The sequence below is a fragment of the Meles meles genome, chromosome 18, assembly GCF_922984935.1.
Source record: "Meles meles chromosome 18, mMelMel3.1 paternal haplotype, whole genome shotgun sequence".
NCBI lineage: Eukaryota > Metazoa > Chordata > Mammalia > Carnivora > Mustelidae > Meles > Meles meles.
The window spans coordinates 13628302-13652737 of NC_060083.1; the positions used below are offsets into that span (position 1 = coordinate 13628302).

The following is a 24436-nucleotide window of genomic DNA, read 5'->3' on the forward strand; positions in this document are numbered from 1 at the left end:
TTTAGGGAAAGAGCACACGTGAGTGGGGGAGGCGGGAAGGGCAGGACAAAGAGAGAGTCCTAGTGGACTCTGCCCTGAGCCCAGAGCTTGACTCAGGGCTCAAGCGCAAGACCCTGAGATCATGACCTGAGCCAGAACCAAGAGTTGGGCACTTCACTGAGGGTGCCGCCCAGGTGCCCCTAAGCTGTTGTTTAAAAATTTATTGAGACGGGCCCCTGCATGGTTCAATTGGTTGAACGACTGCCTTGGGCTCAACTCATGACCCCGGCCTTCCAGGATCTCATCCCGCATCTGGCTCCCAACTCCTTGGGGAGTCCGCATCTCCCTCTGACCTTCTCCTCTCTCATGCTCTCTCTCACTCATTCCTCTCAAATAAATAAAATCTTTTTTAAAAAAATTTCTTGAGACTTGTTTTATGGGCTTGAATGTGGTTGGTCTCAATGAGTATTTCCTGTGTCCTTGGGTATTCTGCATTTGTTGGGCATTGTGTTCCAGCGCCAAACAGGTCAAGTAGGTTGAATGGATTTTTAGGTCTATTGACTTCCCGTTTCTTCTATCTGCTTGTTCTATGAATTATTGACAGAGGAGTGTTGAATTCTCCCATTTGAATTGTGGATTTGTCCATTTCTTTTTTTCAGGATGTTTTTGCTTCATGGATTTTGAAGCTTTCTAATCAGATGCAGACACCGTTATGATGGCCCTGTCTTTCTAAATGGATCCTTTGTTGTTCTGAATTGTCTTCTTTCTCTGTTCATTATATTTGTCTTTCTATTGTCTATTATCAAGACCTATTAAATTCAGCCTTTTAGGATTAGTATATATATTAGTACGGTATAGCCCTTTTCACAGTTTTTCTTTTCACAAAATCTATATTATCCTCTGCATCCTTCTATTTAAAGTTTATTTTTCACTGACATATTTAGATCTTTTATTTAAATAGAATATTAATAGAGAATTCTTAAGGTAATTGTTGAAATGTTTAAGTTGAAGTCTACTACATTGCTACTCGTGTTTTCTTTTTCCCGTCTGTTCCTTCTTCCCTTTTGAACTGCCTTCCTTTAGATGAACTGAGTCCTTTGTAGGATGCTATCTCCCTTCGATTATTGGCTGTCACATGGGCAGTGAGATATGAGTAGGTCATTCTGACTCTTTCTAAAATTGTTCTTCAACTTGTTTAGGGAATCTGTAGAGTCACCTTTATTTGAGGGATCATGGAGTTCCCCTACAAACTCATGATCCTTACTGGGTCTCTACTGAATATTCTGACTTATCCAAAAGAACTCTTCACTCTGGCTGGTTGGAACTCCAATGACCTCTAACCTTGAATGAGTCTTGTGAACCATCTGGTTCAGTTCCCTTTACTCTTTGTTAGAACCTGGGGCATTTTCTTATACACACACTGCTTCCTATTGAGCAAGGACATAAGAGGAGTCCAGTGAGTATTTCCGGAGCTTGTTTTCTACTTGACTTCCTTTTTTCTGAAATCCATGACCTTTTCATCACTCCAGCCTTCCTGAATTCCAATCTCTCTTTCCTCACACCAGTGAGACTCCCATCTTTTCCTTGGAATCTCCTCCATATCCACCATCCAGAACTCCTCCAGGTGAAAAGCTGAATGCATCCTGGGGCTCAGTTTGTTTGTTTGCTTGTTTTCCTTTTCACAGGGTTCACAAATGTGTGTTCCTTTTCAATGTTTTAGAGTTAGATATATATATATATTTTTTTTTTCCAATTCCCCATGTGCTTATGGTTGGTTTCTTTTCCTCTAGCAAGGTTTGTATTCGTTTTCTAGGGCCGCTATAACAAGATACCATAAACCTAGTGGCTTAAACAACAGAAATGGACAGTCTCACAGTTCTAAAGGCTACGATGTTGGTAGGCCATGCTCCTTTTGTAGGTATTAAGGAAGGATCTGTTCCAGGCCTCTCTCCCAGCTTGAAGTATTGCCCTGGCTTTGGGCTTCTTCACATGGCATTCTCCCTCAGTGCATATCTGTGTATCCCAAGTTTCCCTTCTTATCAGGACACAAGTCCTACTGAATTAGGGGCCAACTCTACTCAAATATGACCTTATCCTAGCTAGTTACATCTCCAGGGACCCTATTTCCAAATAAGTTCACGCTCCCAGGTGCTGGGATTTAGGACTGGAGTAGTTTATATGCATACACACACACACATATATTATATATATGTACATGTATATATTCTATTTTTTATTTTTTAATTTTTTTTGCTAATAAAACATTTTTGTTAAGAATCCCAGTCTTCCTTCCTTTCATTACAAGGTTATCCGCATGCTTTTGGTGCCTACTGAACGATTCGACCACCTCTACCTCATCAATCTCCAGCAAAGTTATGGTTACCTAAAGTCGTCTGCCATCTTTTTAAAAAACAGTTCGCATCTTTTTGGAGTTTACAGTTGGTTTTTTTTTTTTTTTTTTTTTTGGTATTGAATATCTGTTTATGTGCTGATGAAGGTGACTTTCATCCTACTCTTTCCTTCTGAATTTGTTTCTTTTTGGGAAAGTAAATTCTCTAGTGTTTTAAAAGAAGGAACTATAACAGCTAAATGGTTATTCTTTGTAAGTCTACATTCCTTGTTCTCATTTTGTATGTACTTTAAGTGACCAGAGATTTGGAGGCTGACAGCATTTACCAGCATTTAAAAGACATAAAGGAAAAAATGTATTTTAAAAAAGGGATATAAAAAGTGATGAAGCGGGGTGTCTGGTGGCTCAGTGGGTTAAAGCCTCTGCCTTCGGCTAAGTCATGATCTCAGGGTCCTGGGATCAAGCCCTACATCAGGCTCTCTGCTCCGCGGGGAGCCTGCTTCCCCCTCTCTCTCTGCCTGCCTCTCTGCCTAGTTGTGATTTCTCTCTGTCAAATAAATAAAATATTTTTTTAAAAAAAGTGATGAAGCAAACAAATTGCAAGACAATGGACAAAAATTTAGGGGCTCAATAATTTCATGAAAAGTCAATGGGTTCTATACTCTAATGAAAAGATTAAATTTGTTAGATTGCATCAATACCCACATACACACAAAATGATGTGCTGCTTCTAGGAGATACATAATAAGCTCACCAAGGCAGACATAAAATTTTGTACTATTGAACACCTAAAATTGAACAACTAATCTACAAACCTAGAAGGGGACGTCCTAGCCAGTATAATAAGTTATGGAGGAAACATTAAAGCTATAACAACTGGATAAAATGAGTGAAATTTTTATAGAAAGATATTCTAAGAGAATGTACAAAGTACTAGAAATCAGGAAGTAAATTAATCAAGGTCATCAGATATAAGTTAAAAATTAAGAAAAATTCATGGGAGTTCTGTGAAATATGAACAAAGGTTGAAAATCATATTGATGAGAGCACCAAAACTAGGACTTAATCTATCCAAAGACTTTATACAGTCTCTACACAGCAAGTCTCCACCCAGGAAACCATAAAATATTACTAAGGGGAATTTATGATCTAAATAAGTGGGATGTCAAATATGTTAATATGTTACATATGTTCGTAGAACAGGTTCATAGATTTGATCATCGGTATTGTAAAGTTTCAACTTACCCCACCTTGACTGAGAGATTCAATGCAATCCCAGTTTCATATCTAGCAAGTGGCTGTGTACATGGATAAGCCAATTCTTCTATTTCCATGGAAATGAAAGGGACTAGTAATTACCCAGGAAATCTGAAGAATGAAGCGTGAGCAAGAGGGAGAAAGAGAGTGAGAGGAGAATCTGAGGGGATTGGATTCATTACAAAAATACTATTGAAATGACCAGAGAAAACAGACAAACAAAAAAGGGCAGACTTTGACAAAGCAGTGTTAAACCAGTTGAATATCCACATGGAACATAATAGCCTAAACTCTATTCCAGACTGATCTAGCCTAAATATGAAAGACGACATCACAAGTTTTCTGGAAGATAAAATAGGAAAACATTTTGAGGATCTGGGGGAGGTGGCAGAGATTAGTGGAACAGGACACCAAAAACATGAAGCATAAGAAAGGTTGGCAAGTTGCACTCTACTCATTCAAAGATTAAAAAAAAAAAAAAAAAAATTGCCCAACAAATGACAAGACTGAAACTATGAAAGGCTCTATCGATATACCAGCTAAGTAACTGTATACAAAAATAGATAGGATAACTATGAATCAACAAAGAAAGGTAGGTAACTTAAAAACAATGAAAATACTTGAACAGAAATATCCCAAGGAGAAAAACATCAGCCAATAAATACATGAAAAGATTCATAACATCCTCAGTGATCACAAAAGAGCAAAGGAAAACACAATGTGTTAGTGTTAACACACATAAGGCAGACCCCAAAAAAGTGTTGCTTAATAGAGCTTATTTAATAGGTAATGGAGTGGGGCACCTGGGTGGCTCCATTGTTAAGCATCTGCTTTCTGCTGGGGTCCTGAGGCCAGGGTCCTGGGACCAAGCCCTGCCTGGGGCTCCCCGCTCAGCAGGAAGCCTGCTTCTCCCTCTCCCACTTCCCCTGCTTGTGCTCCCTCTCTCACTGTCTCTCTCTTTCTGTCAAATCGGTCACTCAATCAACCAATTCTTTTAATTAAATTAAATTAAATTTAAATTCATTTTTAATTAAATTAAATTAAATTTTTAATTTAAATTAAATAAGTAAAATAAATAAGTAAGTAAATAAATAAGTAAAAATAAAATGGAGACTAATGAACAACAAGAATATTTAGAGTTGTTTTTGTATTTTTTTTTTAAAGATTTTTTTTAAAGATTTTCTTTCTTTGACAGAGAAGTAGGCAGAGAGGCAGCAGAGAGAGAGGGGAAACAGGCTCCCCGGTGAGCAGAGAGCCAGAAGCAGGGCTGGGTCCCAGGACCCCGGGATCATGACCTGAGCAGAGGGCAGGAGGCTTCAACCGCTGAGCCACCCAGGCGCCCCTGTGAATAGGTTTCTTGCCAGTTCCTTGAACGCCCTGGCGTCCGCAGCTGGCTTGGAAGCCGAAGGAGCCAGAGGGGCCCTGAATTCAGAGCAAAGGTGCTCTCCCGGAAGATCAATCCTCCCCTGAACGGCGTCCGCGACGAGAGAAACGTGGATGAGAGAGGAAGTGGAACTGAGGCGGGAGCGCCCGGCCTGTGGGGACCGCCTCTCCCGGGCAGCGCCTCTCCCGGGGCAGGGAAGCGGTTGGCTGACTCGGAGTGTGTGGGAACGCCCGAGGTCCAGGCCCTCGACCTCCCTGGGACAAACAAGTCAGGGGGGAATGCCAACACCGTCCCCACTCACGTCGGGGCACGGAGAAGGCAGCCTTCTCGAAGCTTCGCCTGGAAACCTCTAGTGAGCCCCACAGCCTTACCTCCAGGAAACAAGGCTGAAGCCGAGCTGCCTCTCGCATGCAGGCCTCTTTGGCGGAGGGAGAGGGAGAGGCGCCCCGGCGGGTGGGGGCGGAAGCCTAAGGCCGGCTGCCTGCCGGGCCTCCGTCCGGGGCCTTCGGAGAAGGCGGCCGCTTCCCTCAGCCTCATGGAAGCCCTGCACAAGGGCATCAACGCGGCTCCTGCCCCGACCGTGACGCGGGACCCGCAGCAGAGCACACAGTCTAGCTCTGAGGGCGCGGGAGGACTTCGGACAGCAGCCCCGCTCCCCAGAGCCTGACGCCTGCGTCCGTTGGCCCCATGGGAGCATGCGTTGGGAAGCACCGCGCTGCACACCCGGCTCGCGGAGGCGACAGGACGGCGACGCCGGCCTTCAGGCCGACCTCTCGGTACTAACAGTGATCAAGGGCTCCTTTTTCCCCACATCCTCACCAACACTTGTTATTTCTTGTCTTTTTTGTTTTAACCACTACGATAGATGCGAGGTGGTATCTCACTGTGGTTTTGTTTTGCGTTTCCCTGATGCTGAGTGATGTTGAGCATCCTTTCGTGTGTCTGTTGGTCATCTGGATGTCTCCTTTGGGAAAATGTCTGTACAGGTCCTCTGCCCATTTTTTAAAACAGATTTTTTTTTAAAGATTTTATTTATTTGACAGAGATCACAAGTAGGCAGAGAGGCAGGCAGAGAGAGAGAGAGAAGCAGGCTCCCTCCTGAGCAGAGAGCCTGATGCGGGGCTCAATCCTAGGACCCTGGGATCATGATCTGAGCTGAAGGCAGAGGCTTTAACCCACTGAGCCACCCAGGAGCCCCAAAACAGATTTTTATTTATTTATTATTTTTTTTTTTTTGGTGTAGAATTTGGGTATAACTCCTTATTGGATATATTATTTGCAAATATCTTCTTCCACTCAATAAATTGCCTTTTAATTTTGTTCATGGCTTCCTTTCCTGTGCAAAAGCTTTTTATTTAAGTGTAGTTCCAATAGTTAATTTTTGCTTTTGTTTCCCTTGCCTGAGGATACATATCTAGAAAAAAAGTTGTTACAGCTGATGTCAGAGAGATTACTGCCTATATTCTCTTCTAGGAGTTTTATCATTTCAGGTCTCACATTTAGGTCTTTAATACATTTTGAGTTTATTTTGTGCGTGGTGTAAAAGACAATTTCTTTATTATTTTTAACATTTTATTTATTGATTTGAGAGACAGAGCATGAGCAGAAGGAGGGAAGAGGAAGAGGGACAAGCAGACTCCATGCTGAGCACAGAGTCTGATGTGGGACGTGATCCCAGGACCTCAAGATCAGGACCTGAGCTGAGGTCAGACACTTAACTGACTGAGCCACCCAGGTGCCCCAAGACTTATTTCTTAAGAACAGTCTTAGGTTTACTGCAAAAGTGAGGGGAAGGTACAGAGATTTCCCATACACCCTCTGTCCCCATACAGGCACAGCCTCCCCCATTATTTTTTTCTCAATTTTTTTAGAGAGAGAGAGCTTGTGTGCACGAGTAGAGGGCCAGAGGGAGAGGGAGGGAGAGAATCTTAAGCAGACTCCATGCCCAGTGTGGAACCCAGTGTAGGCTTCGATCCCATGACCCCATGGTCATGACCTGAGCTGAAACCAAGAGTCCAATGCTTGACCAGGTGTCCCTGCCTCCCCATTATAGCATTTCCCACCAGAGTTGTTGGTTACAATTGAGGAAACTGGCAGTTTGCATAGACTTTAAAAATGATTCTATTTCTCTAATGAGTATCTATTGATTCATTATCGTTATATTTTCCTTTGATTCTTTGAACTTATTTATAAGACATGCTTTGAAGTGTTTTTTCTACTATTTCCAACACCTGTGTCCACTCAGAGTCAGTTTGCATTGGCTGCTGTGTTCCCCGCATGTTGATCACACTTTCCTGTTGCTTTGCATGTCTATTAAGTTTTGGTTGCAAACTGAACATCTTAGATAATATAGCAGAACAATTCTGGATTCTATTTTATTTTTGTAAGGTTGTTTTTCTTTGAAAACTTGCCTGGACTTAACGTGTAGAGTCTCTCCCTCTGTAGTGTGGCATTGGGCATGTCTGCTTAGTTGTTTTTTGTTTTTGTTTTTGTTTTTAAGTCTTAGTTTTATTCACTCTTAGAGGTCACCACTGGGTCTTCCTAATGTGGTAGTCAGCCAGTGATTTATGCAGAAGTTGAACCCAAATACTTTGAGCCTATAAAACTCCCCATCCTTTGCTGACCAACCTGTTTGTGGGTTGGGAATCCTTTCAAGCCTCCATTGGCTCTCATTTTTCCCTGGCCTCTCCCATTCCTGCACAGCTCCCCAGTTAGCCACGGAGGGGTGGAGCATGTAGGTCAGCTTTTCTATGATTTTCTCCATTTTGGGATCTTGCTGTCCTATTCCTAGCTGGTCTGGAGTGTCAAGCTGGCAAGGCTGCAGATTTGTTTGTTCATTTATTCCCAACTGAACCACCACTTTTTGCCAGAAAAACTAAAAACATGAAAGGTTTTTGGAGCCAGTCCCACATTGATAAGACTACCATTTTTGCCGGACAAACTGGGAGGGTGAAGAGATGGGAGCAGCCTCAGTCGACAAGGCCAGGGACTCCCGCTGCTCCTATCCTCAGCTGCAGCAGTTTTTAAAAAATGATGCTTCTCATTTGGTTGTCTGCATTTGGTGGATTTCTGGTGCCCTGAAGCAGTGGGGTGTGTGTGTGTGTGTGTGTGTGTGTGTGTGTGTGTGTGTGTGTGTGTTGGGATTTTTTTTTTGTTTGTTTTTTATTTTTATTTTTTTGTGTGTACCCAGAGGACTTCACTACCTCTGTATGCTGCCATAACTGGAGTCCCTCTTCTCATTCTGTATTATCATTTCAGGTGAAGAAAGTGAGGCTCAAAGAGATAAAGCAGTTTGCTCTTGGTCATACAGCTAGGAAGTAGGGGAGCCAGAATTAAACTCAGGAGCTCTATTTTAAAGAAAAGCAAAAAACAAAAAAAAACAGTGTTATTGAAGTGTAATTGGCATACAGTAATTTATACGCATTGAAACCATCCAGTCTGACAAGTTTTGACATACGCAGCTGCACATCACCGCTAAGATAACGAACATATCATGGTGTGTGTCTTTGGCAACCCCCTTCCCTTCCCACCATCTCCAGGCAACCACAGATTTACTTACTGTCTAATTGGCCTTTCCTAGAATTGCTTGTCGTGGAACCATACGGTACATACGCTTTTGTGTCTTTTTTCACTCAACCTTATTGGAATTCACCCATGTGGTCATTTATATTGGTTTATATTTATTCTTACTGATAAATAGTCTTCCAATGTATAGATGGGTGAAGGTTTGGTTGTTTATCTGGTGATGGACGCTGGTGTTGTGTCTAGGCTTGGGCTATTACTCACAAACCTGCTGGGAACATGTGAGTTCAAGTCTTTGTGTAGATACATAGACACATGCTTTCATTTCTCTTGAGTGAGATTTAGGAGTGGGATAGCTGGATCAGATGGAAGGCGTAAGTTTGATATTTTTTTTTATTTGACAGATAAGAGATCACAAGTAGGCAGAGAGGCAGGCAGAGAGAGAGAGAGGAGGAAGCAGGCTCCCTGCTGAGCAGAGAGCCCAATATGGGGCTCGATCCCAGGGCCCTGGGATCATGACCCGAGCCGAAGGCAGAGGCTTTAACCCACTGAGCCACTCAGGCGCCCCGTAAGTTTGATATTTTTAATGAACTTTTAATTTGGAATGATTTCAGATTTGCTGAAAAGTTTCAAAGGCAGCACAGAGAGTTCCCGTCTACTCTTCTCCAGTTTCCCTGTTAGTCTTACACTGCTGTCATACGTTTGTCGAGGTGAAGAAGCAGACCCTGGTGTATTACTATCAATTAAACTCCAGACTTTATTTCGATTTCACCATTTTTCCCAGTAACCTCCACTTTCTGTTTCAGGATCCAGTCCAGGGCACACCAGTCTCTGCTGGTCTGTTTTACAGTTTCTAAGTTCTTGCTTTTTTCCATGTCCTCAGCCAGATATCCTGTGGCGTGTGACAGCATGCCCTTCAGTCTGGATTTCTGATGTTTTTTGCTCAGGTTTGAACTGGGTTTAGGAGCTTTGGGAAAGGCCACCAACAGAGATGAAGTGTCCTTCTCATCAGTCATATCATGTGCCTGGGTGGCTCAGTCTGTTGAGTGACTGACTCTTGATTTTGGCTCAGGTCATGATCCTGGGGGCATGGGATTGAGCCCCACATCAGGCTGTGTGCTCAGCAGGGAGTCTGCTTGACATTCTTTCCTTCTGCCCTTCGCCATGCTCTCTCCCTTAAAAAAATAAAATAAATACATCTTTTAAAAATATCATATCAGGGGTTCCTGGGTGGCTCCGTGGGTTATAGCCTCTGCCTTCGGCTCAGGTCATGGTCTGGGAGTCCTGGGATTGAGCCCCACACTGGGCTCTCTGCTCAGTGGGGAGCCTGCTTCTCCCTCTCTTTCTCTGCCTGCCTCTCTGCCTCCTTGTGATCTCTGTCAAGTAAATATATAAAATCTTTTAACAAATATCATATCAGGGGTACATAACATTTACACATCTCTGGTGATGTCAATGATCACTTGGTTAAGTTGGTGTTTACTAGGTTTCTCCATGTAAACTTTATTTTTCTCCTTCCCCTACTGTAGTCACTAAGTCTAGGCCACCTTCAAAGGGGCAGGGAGATTTCGTTCTCCCTCCCGTGGCAGGGAATATCTACATATACTATTCAGAATTCTTCTGTGAAGACTTGTATCTTCTCTTTTGTTTCTTTCTTCGGTCATTTCTAAATTTCAGTATGGAATCATGAATATTCATCTGATACTTGGGTTATAATCCAACACTGCATCATTTACTTTGTTTCTCAAACTGCTCCAGTTTTGGCCACTGAGGGTTCTTTCAGGTTTCCTCCTGTGTCCTTTGGCCATGCTGCCATGTCCACATCCTTACTTTCTGGTAATACAAGATGCCTAAAATATGGCTTACGAGTTCCCTGCCCAATCCTAGAATCAGTTATGTCTTCAACGAGTCCAGGTTCCTTTTATTGAACAACAGTGTTTAGAAACTGAGGTCTGGGGACAATGGATGCTCACTGCTCCGGGGGTCTCATTGCATCCAGGCCTCTTGGGAGACTGAGGTATGTGATATATGTATGTCAAAACTGACATATGATGTATAGTAATATACATCCTAAGCTGCCCATGACCTCACTGTGGTATCTCTGACTCCAGTCCAGTACCACAGGGATCTGACTTCTTCTTACCCCATCCAACAGAGCAAACCCTGGCTCCTACTATTGGACAAGCATTTACTCACCCAGTCATCCCCAGTGGGCATGTAAGCAGTTCCCTCCTTGGGAAAGAAATGTACCAAGTAGAGTAGAGTGTTTATGTCCAGTCCCCTTTGTGTTTAGCCTTATAGTTTCCAGTCAAAACATGATTTTCCAAAGTCACTCTTTCTCCCACAATCTGAGGGTCTGTATTTAACAGAGGGAAGTCATGGAGAACCAGTTATAAGGAGGAGATGGCAGAGGAGTTATCATTTCCTTTCTTTTTTTTTTTTTTCTTTAAGGTTTTATTTATTTATTTATTTATTTGACAGAGAGAGACAGAGAGAGGGAACACGGCAGGGGAAAGGGAGAAGCAGGCTTTCTACAGAGTGGGGATCCTGAAGGAGCATTTTTATTTTTGAAGACTATTGTATGAAAGAGAAAATGAACTCGTATAGTTTAATAAGGATGATTTTAGGACTATTTGATTTGGTGGTTGCCTTGTTCAGGAAAGTCTAGTTGGTGGTTTGTGATCAGTTGCTATTAAATTTCATTTTCTTGGATTCAAGGGCATTGCCTCTGGCTTCTGTGTTTCCAGTTTGACTTGGATTCTGGGTTGCTTGGGTTCTGGGTTAGATTTTGGGCTGCTTATATAGGCCACCAAGGTATTAGAGCCACTTCAGTCAGGCCTCTTTATTTAACTAACAATATATAAATAATGTAGATATTGATAGTGGATATATTCTTTCCTTCAAAAAATAAACTGAAACAAGGAAGCATGAGAGCACACCTCATGGGAGTGCAGCAGCTGAGCTTCTTTTGACAATCATGCCAGTCCAGGACACTCAGTAATTCACTGTCCATGAAATAAAAATCCTCAGAAAATTGAAGTAGCGTCAGTTTCATTTCCAATAAAAATTGAACTCTGCCAAACATTTCGTTCGAATTCTAGGAGATGAGATAAACAAAAATTCTCCAAATTCCCTGATACCATGTTAATAAGATTCTATCAAACTTAGGAGGGAGGGTAAATGAAGGAGGGGGGTAAAACTAATCAGACAGCTGTCTGGCTGCTAAATGGACTTCAACTACCATCATCTTCTTGTGAAAGATATCATTAGCACATTTCAAGTGGTAGGATATCTAATATCACTTCACAATTCTTTTTCTTTTTTATTAACATATAATATATTATTTGTTTCAGGAGTATAGGTCTGTGGATCATCAGTCTTAAACAGTTCACAGCACTCACCATAGCACATACCCTCCCCCATGTCCATCACCCAGCCACCCTCTCCCTCCCTGCCTCCTGCCCCCAGCAGCCCTCAGTTTGTTTTGTGGGATTAAGAGTCTCTTATATTTGTCTCCCTCTCCAGCCCCATCTTGTTTTTTCCCTCCCCTCTCCCCATGAACCCTAGCCCTGCCTCTCAAATTCCTCATATCAGAGAGAGCGTATGATAATTGCTTCTCTGATAATCATTTCCTTTCAAAGACCACAAATAGTCTTCAAATGAACCACGGAAATTCCTAACCAAGATCCAGGAAAGAAAAAAAAATCTTACTCTTTCTACTCTCTTTTCTCTCTCTGTGAAAAGGCATAGTCCCTCTCAAGTGACACACCGTGGGCCTGGTGCTTGCTAAGACAGGACCAAGGACTTCCCAGGTTTCACTATGTTTATGCCTCAAGCAGAACGGGCATCTTCACTTAACAAGTTGGTACTGGGAGAGGCAGTAGAAATACAAGGGGCCTAACGCGGGACTTAGGCCGTCCCCATCACACCACGGCCTGTGACACTTTGGGTTCAAACCCTGCCACAGGCTAAGTGTTCTTTATTTGACATTCTCAGTGTGTTTCCTGGCTTTTCTGTCAGCCTTGCCTCGGTGTGCCCAAAGCAACGGGAAGTGTGAACTGTGAGGTCAGCCCTGCACTACGACCCCACAAAGGGAAGAGGGTGTGGGTTGTCGCAGGCCCCGCGGGCGGTGTCAAGGCGATGGCGAGGTGCACAGATCTCAGCGGGGCTGGGAGGGCAGGGCCTGGTGTACGTGACCAGCACGCACGCTGATGCAGTGGGGGGGGGGGGGGGGGGGGTCGTTGACTGTAGGCCCAGAGCACGCAGGCGCAAACGGGAGGCATGCGCAGGCCCGGTGGGTGGTGTATGCTGGGGGGAGAGAGGGGAAGATCGGGTGCACGTGACTGGCTAGTGCGCAGGCCCAGTGGGCGGTGCTTGGACAGCGGGCCCACGTGCCTGGGGCCTGCGCAGGCGCGGTGGGCAGGGAGGTGGATGTACAGCGCTCCGGACACGCATGCGTGGTGGGTGGCATGCGTTGGAAGGCGTCGCACGTACGTGGCTGGCGGGGAAGTCGGCGTGTGGGGCAGCGGTTGGTGGGGGGCGGCGGGTGCCCGTGGTCGGGGAAGTGCAGGCACGGTGGGCCACGGGCCGAGGCGGAATGGAGCGGTTACGTTGGCAGGTGGTGGCCGTGGCGACCTTGGGTCTGGCGCTGGCCCTGGAGGCGCTGCCCTCCGTGCTGCACTGGCTGCGGGCCGGGCGCCGGCAAGAGCGGCGAAGGCCGCTTCGGCGCGAGGTGCTCTTCTTCCCATCGCAGGTGACCTGCACCGAGGCCCTGCTGCAGGCGCCCGGTGAGGGGCGGTCGGGGCCTCCAGCAGGCTGCCCCTGCAGCCTGCCCCATGGCGAGAGCTCGCTCAGCCGCCTGCTGCGCGCCCTGTTGGCTGCCCGCGCCAGCCTGGAGCTCTGCCTCTTTGCCTTCTCCAGCCCGCAGTTGGGTCGTGCGGTGCAGCTGCTGCACCAGCGCGGGGTGCGCATCCGGGTCATCACCGACTGTGACTACATGGCTCTCAACGGCTCGCAGATCGGCCTGCTCCGAAAGGCAGGTAGGCCAGGACGTAGAGGCTGAGACCCAAGCTTGGAGCTCAGGTTCGCGGAGCCCTCTGGGGAGCACACCCCACCTGGCACGTGACCTGACCCAGGGGGCAGTGTCAAAGGCGGATACTACAGGGGTCTGAGGATGGGTGAGACCCTTTCATGTCCCATGGTGGCCTTGTGAGGTAGGGCTGGTTCTACCCTGGAGGGACTCCAGGGCCATCCGGAGAGAGCACCTGCCCTAGCCCCGTGGTTGTGCTTCTGTGCTGCGGATATCTGAGTGTGTTGTTCCCCAGCAAGTGGAGGAAGAGCTGGGGCGTTCTCAGAGGCTGGGGGCCTGCCCAGTGACACTGGGGAAGCCACGACGCTCCTTTGATTCGCCACATTCTCATGATCCATGTTGGCCTTGGAACACTGGGGAAAGCCAATGTCGGCCAGAGCTGGGCATGCAGCCGGCCAGCTGTTTCTGAATGTTGCAGACTGAAATGACAGTGGCCTAGCACAACGGTCCTGGGGAGATGAAGGGTCAAGCCTGCCCATTAGCCCATTCTCAGTGACTGTGTGCTTGGGAACAGGTGCCCCAAGACGGCAATGATTGAGCTAATACAATGAGGAGCTACAGGAGGAAAAAGGCATTTCATTTTAAGTGCACTAGTGAATTTCATGCTAAGCTTTTGAAGTGAATAAAAATAAAATGCTAAAAAGTTAAATAATTAAATTAAATTATAATTAAATAATAATATGCAGTTAAAATGTTTAGCTGGTGAACAGTTAACTTGTTCCTCGAGCTGCAAAAAACGGGGGTGACATACACCTCTGACTGGCCTTTCTTTCCCTCTGGGGTGGGGGCAGATGAAGTGCGAACCAGGAATGATTTTGAAGAGGGTCTAAATTCAGACCCGGGGCCTACCCGTGAGTTCTGTATTGCCTCCTCAGCTTCAGTGTAACATTGTGTTCTGGGTGTCCCACTGGATGGGAGAGCCTATGGTAATTTGCAGGGGGGCAGAAATGGTCAGATGTGGGGGGGGGGGCGGGCAGAAGGAAAGAGCTTAGTAAGCTCTAAGCCCAGTCTGGAGCCTGACACAGGCTTGATCCCACAACCCTGAGATCGTGACCTGAGCCAAAATCAAGAGTCGGGCACTTGAGCGACTGAACCACCCAGGCGCCCCAAAAATGGTCAGATTAAGATCCGTTTTGAAGGTAGAGCTGATAGGATTTGGTGGTGGGTCAGTTAGAGGCTGTGAGAAATGGTGTCCGGGTCCTCTGGGATAGGAGGGTTTCAAGGCAGGGCTGCTGGGTAAATTTCAAGTTCAGATAAGCCATGAATAATTTTTTTTAAAGATTTTATTTATTTATTTGACAGAGAGAGATCACAAGTAGACAGAGAGGCAGGCAGAGAGAGAGAGAGGGAAGCAGGCTCCCCGCGGAGCAGAGAGCCCGATGTGGGACTTGATCCCAGGACCCTGAGATCATGACCCGAGCCGAAGGCAGCGGCTTAACCCACTGAGCCACCCAGGCGCCCATGAATAATTTTTAGTGTACGTCCCAAATATTGCATGGGACATAGTTATTTTCAAAAAATTATTCGTTCATCTGATATCCCATCCTAATTTGGACATCTTGTATTTTTGTTTATTTTATTTTTATTTATTTTATTTGTGAAGTCTGGTGACCCCGCTGCAAAGCAGCCTTTTTTAAACTGTTCTTTTAAGTCCCGTTTCTAATGGTCTCATTCACTGAGCCGGTAGCTTGTCAGTGAGAATGGCATGACTCCAGGGTCCATGCAGAGAGGGATGGACAGACAGGTCCTGCCCTAGGGGAGGCTGAAAACATAGGGGAGAGACAAATGGGAAAACGAAAGGCAGCCATTACTGGCTTTTCAGTGAGCCACAGAGGCAAAGCCAGGGTCCATGCAGAGAGGGATGGACAGACAGGTCCTGCCCTAGGGGAGGCTGAAAACATAGGGGAGAGACAAATGGGAAAACAAAAGGCAGCCATTACTGGCTTTTCAATGAGCCACAGAGGCAAAGCCAGGGAGAACCTGTTTTCTTGGCAGGTAGGCCCGGTGCCGCTGAACTTCCTCACCTGAAGCACCCAGGGCCTGGCTTCTCCTGCGGTCCTCCTGCTTCAGGCTCACCCCCTCCCCAGGGGGGTGCAGTCCGCAGCGGGGTGCAGTCCTGGCGTGCATGGTGTTTCCTGGCGTGTTCTGGTCCCTGGGGTGGGCAGGATGGGAGCTCGAAGGCAGGAAAGCCCCCCCCACCCCGGTGGTTGTTCTGGTTGCCCTGGCAGGATTCAGAGCCGGCTCGTCCCTGAAACCAACAGGACTGTGCTGGCTGCTTCATACTGGAGCAGTGTGGGTGGGCAGACCTCCCCCAGATTGCAGAGCTGGGTGCGGGCAGGGTCGCCTGCACAGGAAGGCGGGTTGTGTGAAATCAGTATGTGCGTGTCTGTGTGTGTCCCCTCCTCCTGTCCCCTAGGCGCTCCCTCCTCTGCTGGTCCCATCTGGCGCTGCCCCCACCACCTGCCAGAGGGGGACCAGCTTCCCGTTTCCTGCCAGATGAGAAGCAAACAGGCAGAATTGTAGCCGCAAGCGAGGGTGGGCGCGGGGGTAGGGGGGGCAGTGGCAAAGGCTGACTGGCCCTTTCTGCAGGCATCCAGGTGCGACACGACCAGGACCTGGGCTACATGCATCACAAGTTCGCCATCGTGGACAAGAAGGTGCTGATCACCGGCTCTCTCAACTGGACCACACAAGCCATTCAGAACAACAGAGAGAACGTCCTGATTATGGAGGATGAGGAGTACGTGAGGCTTTTCCTGGAAGAATTCGAGCGTATTTGGGAAGAGTTTAATCCGACCAAGTACACCTTTTTCCCACAAAAGAAGCAGAGTCACTGAAGCTGTGCTCTCTCCTCTGTCTGCGGAGTTGGGGGACGAGAGCTGTCCAGTATCAAAACTTTTGGTCCCCGGAGTGGAAAGCAGACCAAAGCTGCGGAGATTGGAGCTCCAGACTGGCCTGGGTTGTGCCCAGAGCTACAGCCCCTGAGCGACATCTCAGGAAGCCGCCGCGCACCCTCCGTTCTCGTCCGCACGGCACTAAAGCGATCTCGAGGTTTGGGGTGACAAAGCACAGGGACATCCCTGCAACACCAATGGGTTGTCACGGGCCCCCTTGTTTCCTGCCCCGGGGCCCTGCAGCTGCACCTTGCCGGCTCCCACCCAGCATGCAAGCTGACCCCCAGCCTGATTCTAGAGACTCTCGTGCTTTGGCCAACCCTGGCAGCACCCCTGCCAGTGGCTCCGGAATGCTTTCTGCTTCTCTTGGTGCCCGCCCGCTCCCATAGGCACCCATGGGCCCTGGCGTTGGCCAGAGGTTGCAGGCTCCTCGTGTCAGCTCACCAGCTCCTCCGGGCTTCTCGGCGGTTTTGAGTCTGCAGAGGGAAAGGGGAGAGGTCAGGGAGGAAAAACGGCAGGAGGAGAGAGAGGTGTGGGGCAGGATCGGGGAGCTGCCTTCCAGGCCCCCTCGTGAGCATCGCTGGCCCCCCGCGGAAGGCAGGTGGTGCTCTTACCCGGGTCTCCTTGCATGATGACCTTTTACAACAAATAACACGTGAAGATGTTCATGCTCCGCTGCTTCCCCTCTCTGCTCTTTGCGGTCAAGCGCAAGGTCTGCCAGCGAAGACTGCGAGTGACCAGAAGCTGCTTCTCTTTCCTTTCCTTATGCCTTTAATTGTTAACATTCTCATATTCAAGTTGATTTTGTGTGCTTAGAAGTTACCTTCAGTGTAATACCCATGAACTTGGCTCATTGGCAGTTTTGGCTCAGCGTAATTATGAGTTACCTGACCATCTGGAGGAGTTAACTAGGAGGGAGGCCATTGTTGGGCTGCGGCGCCCCACAGATGTATTCTTACTGTCGGCTCTGGGATTCGCTCTCGCTGGTAATTAGGAGAATAGCTACCTTATGGACATTTGTGAAAAGTTAGATTTTTTTTTTTTTTTTTTGTAACATGTACCTTTATTTATAGGTAGCTCAAGTGGCCCCTGATGGTTTTGCCATCTTAACGTTTGTGTCAGTGATACGCTGCATGACTTGTCCTGACAACTCCTGGTATGCTCAGGCCTGCCCGCCCACCGAGCCGCCCACACAGAGCGGTCACGCTGCGTGTGGTTGCCCGTCTAAAGCGATCTGTGACGTGCTGTGTTGGGCAAGTAAACCTCAAGTTAATTTTTCTGATGTCATTGAAGCTATAAAATACATAGGTCGGAAATGAGAAATGCTTGTACACTGAACATGCTTTTTCACCTGTCTTTTCCTGCACTGTGTGTTCTGAAGGGAGAGCAGAAGTTGTAGCCTGTGTTCAGAATGATGAAGCCGGGTTGTCCTGGACTTCTGGCACACTTAAATAAATATGTTCTTGTTCTGGAATGGTAGTTCTGGGTGTTGCTTTGCCTTTGCTCAGATAGTGGGTGCTTTTTATTAAGTAACATTTTGGGGGGGGGTGGATGACATGGAGCTGTTTCCGAGCTGTCGGTCATGATGGGAGCCGCCAACAGGAGCCAGACCCGAACGTGCTACTGGGGGGAACTTGTCTTTTCCACAGGTAAGGCAGGTACTTTTCCCAGGGTGGGGCGTAGCCACTGCACTGCGGGCCTGCTCGCCCCTGCGATGTCCCCCGTGTGGGAAATGCGACTGCATCATTTGTGTGGTAGTGTGGCACTGTGTGCACGCTTTCTCCTGATCCAGCCAGCCAGCCAACAAGAAAACAGGAAGCATTTTCCAACATGTCCCTGCTGCTGGTGGCGGGCTTTCTAGCGTTTTCCCCTCCACCCTGTGACGGTGGGCACACAGGCAACCCGCTGTCCCTGCTGAGTCTGCGTCTGCTGTGACTGCAGCCCTTTCTGGCCAGGCCAGGCGGACACACGTTAGTACTGGGTGCAGAGGTGACCTAGCTGAGCCACCTGGATGAAACGTTTTCAGAATTCCAAAATGATCTCATCTCGTAATATTTTTTAATAGTTTCATTTATATTGCTATCTTCATTATTTTAGCAGCGGGATATTAAATCTCGCAAGTTTCAGGTGGTAGTTAATTGGTTGGAAAAGAATTGGAGTTAAGATAAAACTTCTTGCAACGCTTGTGATTGAAAACCACTGTCGTGGGAGTAGTGTGTGGTCGTGACCTCCTGCCCCCAAGTGTCAAACCCCCTGGGAGGGTTTGAGTGAACCCATGCATCTGTATTGTAATTTAAAGCACATATTGGGGGCACCTGGGTGGCTCAGTGGGTTAAAGCCTCTGCCTTCAGCTCAGGTCGTGATCCCAGAGTCCTGGGATTGAGCCCCGTCGGGCTCTCTGCTCAGCAGGGAGCCTGCTTCCTCCTCTCTCTCTGCCTGCCTCTCTGCTTACTTGTGATCTCTGTCTGTCAAATAAATAAATAAATACATCTAAAAAAAAAAAATAAAGCACATATTGGTTCTTTTTTTTTTTTAAAGCAACTGATTGCATTTTTGAAAAGACTTCATTGGGATTCATATATCCTATGATGCACCCATGTAAAGTATGCACCACTCTGATTTGAGAGCATTTTCATCACCCCAGAAAGAAATCATGTCCCAAGAGCAGTACTTCATTCTCTCCCACTCCCAGACCCTGGCAACCACTGCCTTACTTCCTGTCTCTCTGGATTTTCCTCCTGTGGACATTTCATATACCTAGAATCCTACAGTTTGTGGCATTTTGCACCTGCCTTGTTTCATTTAGTAGGCAAAAAAAAAAAAAAAAAAAAAAATTATATGACAGAGCACAAGCAGGAGCAGCAGCAGGCAGAGGGAGAAGCAGCCTCCCCCGTGCTGAGCAGGGAGCCGACCCCAGGACCCTGGGATCATGACCTGAGCCAAAGGCAGATGCTTAACTGACCAAGCCATCCAGGCGCCCCAGCGTGTTTTTGAGGGCTGTCCCTGTTGCAACACGTGTCAGTATTCACTTCTTGTAGCTGAATAAGACTGTCGTGTGGATAGACCACGTGTTTGGAACCCATTCATCAACTGATGGACATTTCAGTGGTTTCCACTGTTACACGTAAAGGAAACATTCACATGTAAGCGTTCATGTGGAAGCACGTTTTCATTTCTCTTGAGTGTATGCCTTGGAGTAGAAGTTTAGGGTCCCAGGACTCTACTGAGAACCTGCCAGACTTTTCCAAAGTGACTGCACCATTTTACATTCCAACCAGCAAAGTCTGGGGGTTCCTTCTCTGCATCCCTGCCAACAAAAAACTACCAATGACTTTTTTTTTTAAGATTTTATTTATTTATTTGACAGAGATCACAAGTAGGCAGAGAGGCAGGCAGAGAGAGAGGAGGAAGCAGGCTCCCCACTGAGCAGAGAGCCTGTTGCGGGGCTTGATCCCAGGACCCTGGGCTTTAACCCACCGAGCCACCCAGGTGCCCCTACCACTGAGTTTTTAAATAAGAGCCGACCTGTGTGAGGTAGTGTCTTGTGGTTTTGACTTGCGTTTTCCTGATGACTAAGGATGTCGAGTGTCTCCTCATGTACTTGTCACTTATATGTTGTCTTTGGAGAAATGTCTATTCAAGTCCTTTGCCCACTTTTTAAAAAATTGGGTTGCTTTTTTATTGTTGAATTAGAAGTTACAACTTTTGACTTATGAATTATAAGAATTATAAGAACTCTTTTCGTATTTTGGACTCGAGTCCCTTATCAGACATATGATTTTTTTTTAAAGATTTTATTTATTTGACATAGCGAGAGACACAAGCAGGCTCCCCACTGAGCAGAAAGCCTGATGCGGGCTTGATCCATGATCCTGGGATCATGACCCGAGCTGAAGGCAGACGCTTAACCAACTGAGCCACCCAGGCGCCCCCAGACATATGATTTGCAAAGATTTTCTCCCATTCTTTAGGTAGTCTTTTCACTTTCTTAGGTATTGTGTGCAGCTATGTGTTAGTAATTCTATACAGTTTAATTTGACAGTTTTTTTTAAATTTCTGCTGCTTGTATTTTGGTGTCATATCTAAGGAACACTTGCATAGCCCAAAGTAACAAAGATTGGCTTCTGTGTTTCTTTCTGAGTCTTAAACTCTTAGCTCTTATGTGTCAGCCTATGAAACTTTTTTTTCTCAGATTTTAGAGATTCAGAAAGTGACCCAATTATGATTCAACTATGCACTTTTAGCACTGCAATCCAGTGCTTTCAAATCCTTTCCCCCCGCAGTTCTGTTCATAACAATTTTGTAATTCTGAAGAAATTCTCTTACCTGGAGTTTTTCACGCATTCTTGTAATCATGCAGGATGTGTGATGTGCAGTGAAATAGCACCTATGATCGTAACCCTCTTGTAATCAGAAACAACAGACGGCGAGGAGGTTATCAGGCGGTGAATGCCCGGCTGAAAGGAACCAGTCTTCTCCTTGATCAGGTGGTACATCCAGCCGTTCACTTTGTCCACAAATACCCACTAGAGGCTCTTTTTCTTCCCTCAAGTCAGAGCACAGTGGTGCAAACCGGAGCAAATGCTGACACAGATTTGCTTTCCAGGATTCCTCCAGGCACAAATCAGAGCTCCATGGCCTCTGATGGGGAGCCAAAAATAGACCTCCTTCGGGGGTCCGCTGGAAAATTAGCATTTATGAGCCGGGGAAGCCCCTCGGTTGCAGAAGAGTGCATCCTGCCCCTGGTTTTCCAAGGCTCCTCAGCGGCAACCCCCCAGAGCCCAGCTCCAGTGCCAGAGCCCCAGGCCGGGCATTGCAGCCACGAGGGCTGGTATCTGGGCCAGTGCCGACAAGGCCACATTCTGCCGCCACTTGATGACAAACAGACTTTCATATAAAATTTGGTTCTGCTTGAGCTGAACTAAGGCATTTCCCAGTTTCTGCCTTTGGTGGTAAGTGGACAGCAAATTTCATTTTGCAGTTCCGTTCAACACTGTCATGTTAAAAAAAAAACTTTCTGAAATCCTCCAAAGCACTCGTTGCTGGACATGTTTCAATGCCATTCTTGTCTGCCCAATTGCTACTTGCTCTTTATCTGCACTGAAGGGCAGATGATCCTTGGGGGTCAGTGGTGGCGGGAAAGGCAGCATAATGGAAAGGCGAGGCCTCAACATGGCTGTCTGTGCCACGTCCTCCTGATGCTCATTCTCATCCCTGTCCCTCACTGGGCCTGCCCACTTCCGGGCTAGGTCTGTGAATTATTTCGAGTTACTTTTTGTGTACGGTGTGAGGAAGGGGGTTCGGCGGCATTCTTTTGCATGTGAATAGTTAGTCGTCTCCGCACCATTTGTTGAAAAGACTATTCTTTCCTCGTTGAATGGTTTTGGCACCCTTGTCAAAAATCGATTGATTACATAAATGTAATCACTTATTTCTGGATTCTTAATTATGGTTCATTGACCTGCAGGTCAGTTCCTATGCCAGTACCACACTATCTTGACTACCGAACATGTGTGGCAAGTTTTGAAACCCAGTAAGCAGGTCCTTTAACTTCAGCCTTTCCAACATTGTTTTGGCTGTTCTGGGTCGCTACATTTCTATATGAATCTTGCAAAAGCAGCTGGGAATATGGTAGGGATAGCGCTGAATCTGTAGGTCAAGGTTGGGAAGTATTACCATTCTAACAATAGCACATTTTCCAATCCATGAACATAGGATTCGTTGTCTTTTTTTTTTTTTTAAGTATTTTTTAATTAATTTTTTTATTTGACAGAGAGATCACAAGTAAGTAGACAGGCAGGCAGAGAGAGAGAGAGGGAAACAGGCTCGCCGCTGAGCAGAGAGCCCGATGCGGGACTCGATCTCAAGACCCCGAGATCATGACCCGAGCCGAAGGCAGCGGCCCAACCCACTGAGCCACCCAGGCGCCCCGGATTCGTCGTCTTTAAATAGTCTTTCACAGTTTCAGTGTCTATGTCTTACTTTAAAAAAAAAAAAATTGACTCCCAGGGCGCCTGGGTGGCTCAGTGGGTTAAAGCCTCTGCTTTCGGCTCGGGTCATGGTCCCGGTGTCCTGGGATCGAGCCCCACATCGGGCTCTCAGTTCCGTGGGGAGCCTGCTTCCTCCTCTCTCTGCCTGCCTCTCTGCCTACTTGTAATCTTTGTCGAATAAATAAATTTTTAAAATCTTTAAAAAAAATTGATTCCCAAGTATTTTATTTTTTGATTTTACTGCAATTGGAATTTTCTTAATGTGTCTCAGGTTGTTAGTAAATACAATTCATTTTTGTATATGAATCTTGTATCCTGCAAAATTGCAAAACTGGTATCAGTTTTAATTGGTATTTTGCGGGGGGATGGATTCCTTAGGGTTTCCCATATACAAGATCATGACATCTACAAATACAGTTTTACTTCTTCCTTTCCAATATGGATGTCTTTCCTTTTTCTTGCGTGGCTAGAATCTCCAGAATAGACATGGTGAGAACAGATATCCCTGTTTTGTTGCCAACCTTAGGGAGAAATCTTTCAGTTTGCTACTGTTAGATTTTTAAAAGATTTTATTTATTTGCCAGAGAGAGATCACGAGTAGGCAGAGAGAGAGGGGAAAACAGGCTCCCTGCTAAGCAGAGAGCCCAAGGCAGGGCTCAATCCCAGGACCTGAGATCATGACCCAAGCTGAAGGCAGAGGCTTAACCCACTGAGCCACCCAGGCGTCCCGTTTTCTACCATTAACTATGAAGTTAGTTGTCTTTCTTTTTTTTTTAAATAGCTGTTATCATATTGAATAAGCTCCCTTCTATTCCTGGTTTGCTGAGTATTTTCATCATGGAAGGGTGCTGGATTTTCCAAATGCCAACTAATGTTCACAACTGTGCTTACAGAGCTTAAAAAACAAAAGTGCATTAGATCTATTAGAATACCATTACATCAGACCAGTGCCTAGAATTTAACGGATAAAAATTATTGAAACATCCTTAAATAATTGGAATAGCACACTGGAAGTATGTATACTTTATATGTCTGTACTCTATTTCTTCTAAGTTTTGTGAATTCTGTTAAGTTGATTTCTAATAGGTAGAGTCCGATTTTAATTTTTGTGTATGTGTATTTGAATCACACTTTGGATTCCCACATATTTCCACATAATTCATTCCAAACATAGTGGCAATATTGGAAAACTCGTTTCTTATTTTAAATTCATTCAGTAGGTCACAACCAGAATTTTAAAAAAATTAAATAGAATGTAGGCATTATAGCATATTCTAGTAAGGGTGTGTTGTTTTGGGAAATGTAGGGTTGTTCCTGGGGTGTGTGTGTGTGTGTGTGTGTGTGTGTGTGTGTGTATTTGATCATGAGGTATGATGTATTCTCTCTTTTAAAACCAAGAGTAACACTTTACTGTATAGATGAATGTAATTATAAAGGGGCAGAGATGAGAGAACTCGAGCTCTTGGTTGCTAGTTATGTAGCTCCTTGTTCTCCTCAGGACTTCGCATGGTGCTTCTGGCCTCCCCTGGAGGTTTCTGTTACAGAGCCAATGTCCCCTCAGTAGATTCATGATGTAAAGTCTCCTGATTTTAAAATGCTGACAACTAATCCTGCAAACACTGTTTAAAAATAAGCAGATAAAGGGTGCCTGGGTGGTTCAGTGGGTTAAGCGTTTGCCTTCGGCTCAGGTCATGATCTCAGCGTCCTGGGATCAAGCCCCACGTCAGGCTCTCTGCTCAGTGGGGAGCCTGCTTCCTCCTCTCTCTCTGTCTGCCTCTCTGCCTACTTGTGATCTCTGTCAAATAAATAAATAAAATCTTAAAAAAAATAATCAGATGATAAAAAGTAAAAGCAAAACTCCAGTAGAAGTCCCCAGGCTATGGACAAGTTTCTGAATGTTGACGATGTCGACCTCAATGCATAGTTTGCATGTCTCTGCGCTACACAAAACCTCATTCACAGCATGCAAAA

The 24436-nt window shown here is 46.1% G+C and overlaps 1 protein-coding gene and 1 pseudogene across 2 annotated transcripts; one reads left to right on the top strand and one right to left on the bottom strand.

Moving 5' to 3' along the window:
* The first annotated feature begins 5177 nt into the window (after nucleotides 1–5177).
* On the top strand, nucleotides 5178–18461 carry PLD6 (phospholipase D family member 6). 2 transcript variants are annotated; one of them, XR_006815831.1, is made up of 2 exons: nucleotides 5178–5746; nucleotides 16171–16286. XR_006815831.1 is itself a non-coding variant. In XM_045983889.1 (2 exons), exons 1-2 carry the CDS (start codon nucleotides 13090–13092, stop codon nucleotides 16416–16418), a joined length of 690 nt encoding a protein of 229 aa, XP_045839845.1. In that variant the 5' UTR covers nucleotides 13053–13089; the 3' UTR covers nucleotides 16419–18461. The 2 variants fall into 2 exon arrangements, 1 of the variants encoding a protein (XP_045839845.1); XM_045983889.1 differs by lacking the exon at nucleotides 5178–5746 and adding an exon at nucleotides 13053–13531 and having other exon boundaries at nucleotides 16171–18461.
* A 1959-nt stretch (nucleotides 18462–20420) lies between these two features.
* LOC123928855 lies at nucleotides 20421–21545 on the bottom strand (annotated as a pseudogene).
* Nucleotides 21546–24436: the final 2891 nt, after the last annotated feature.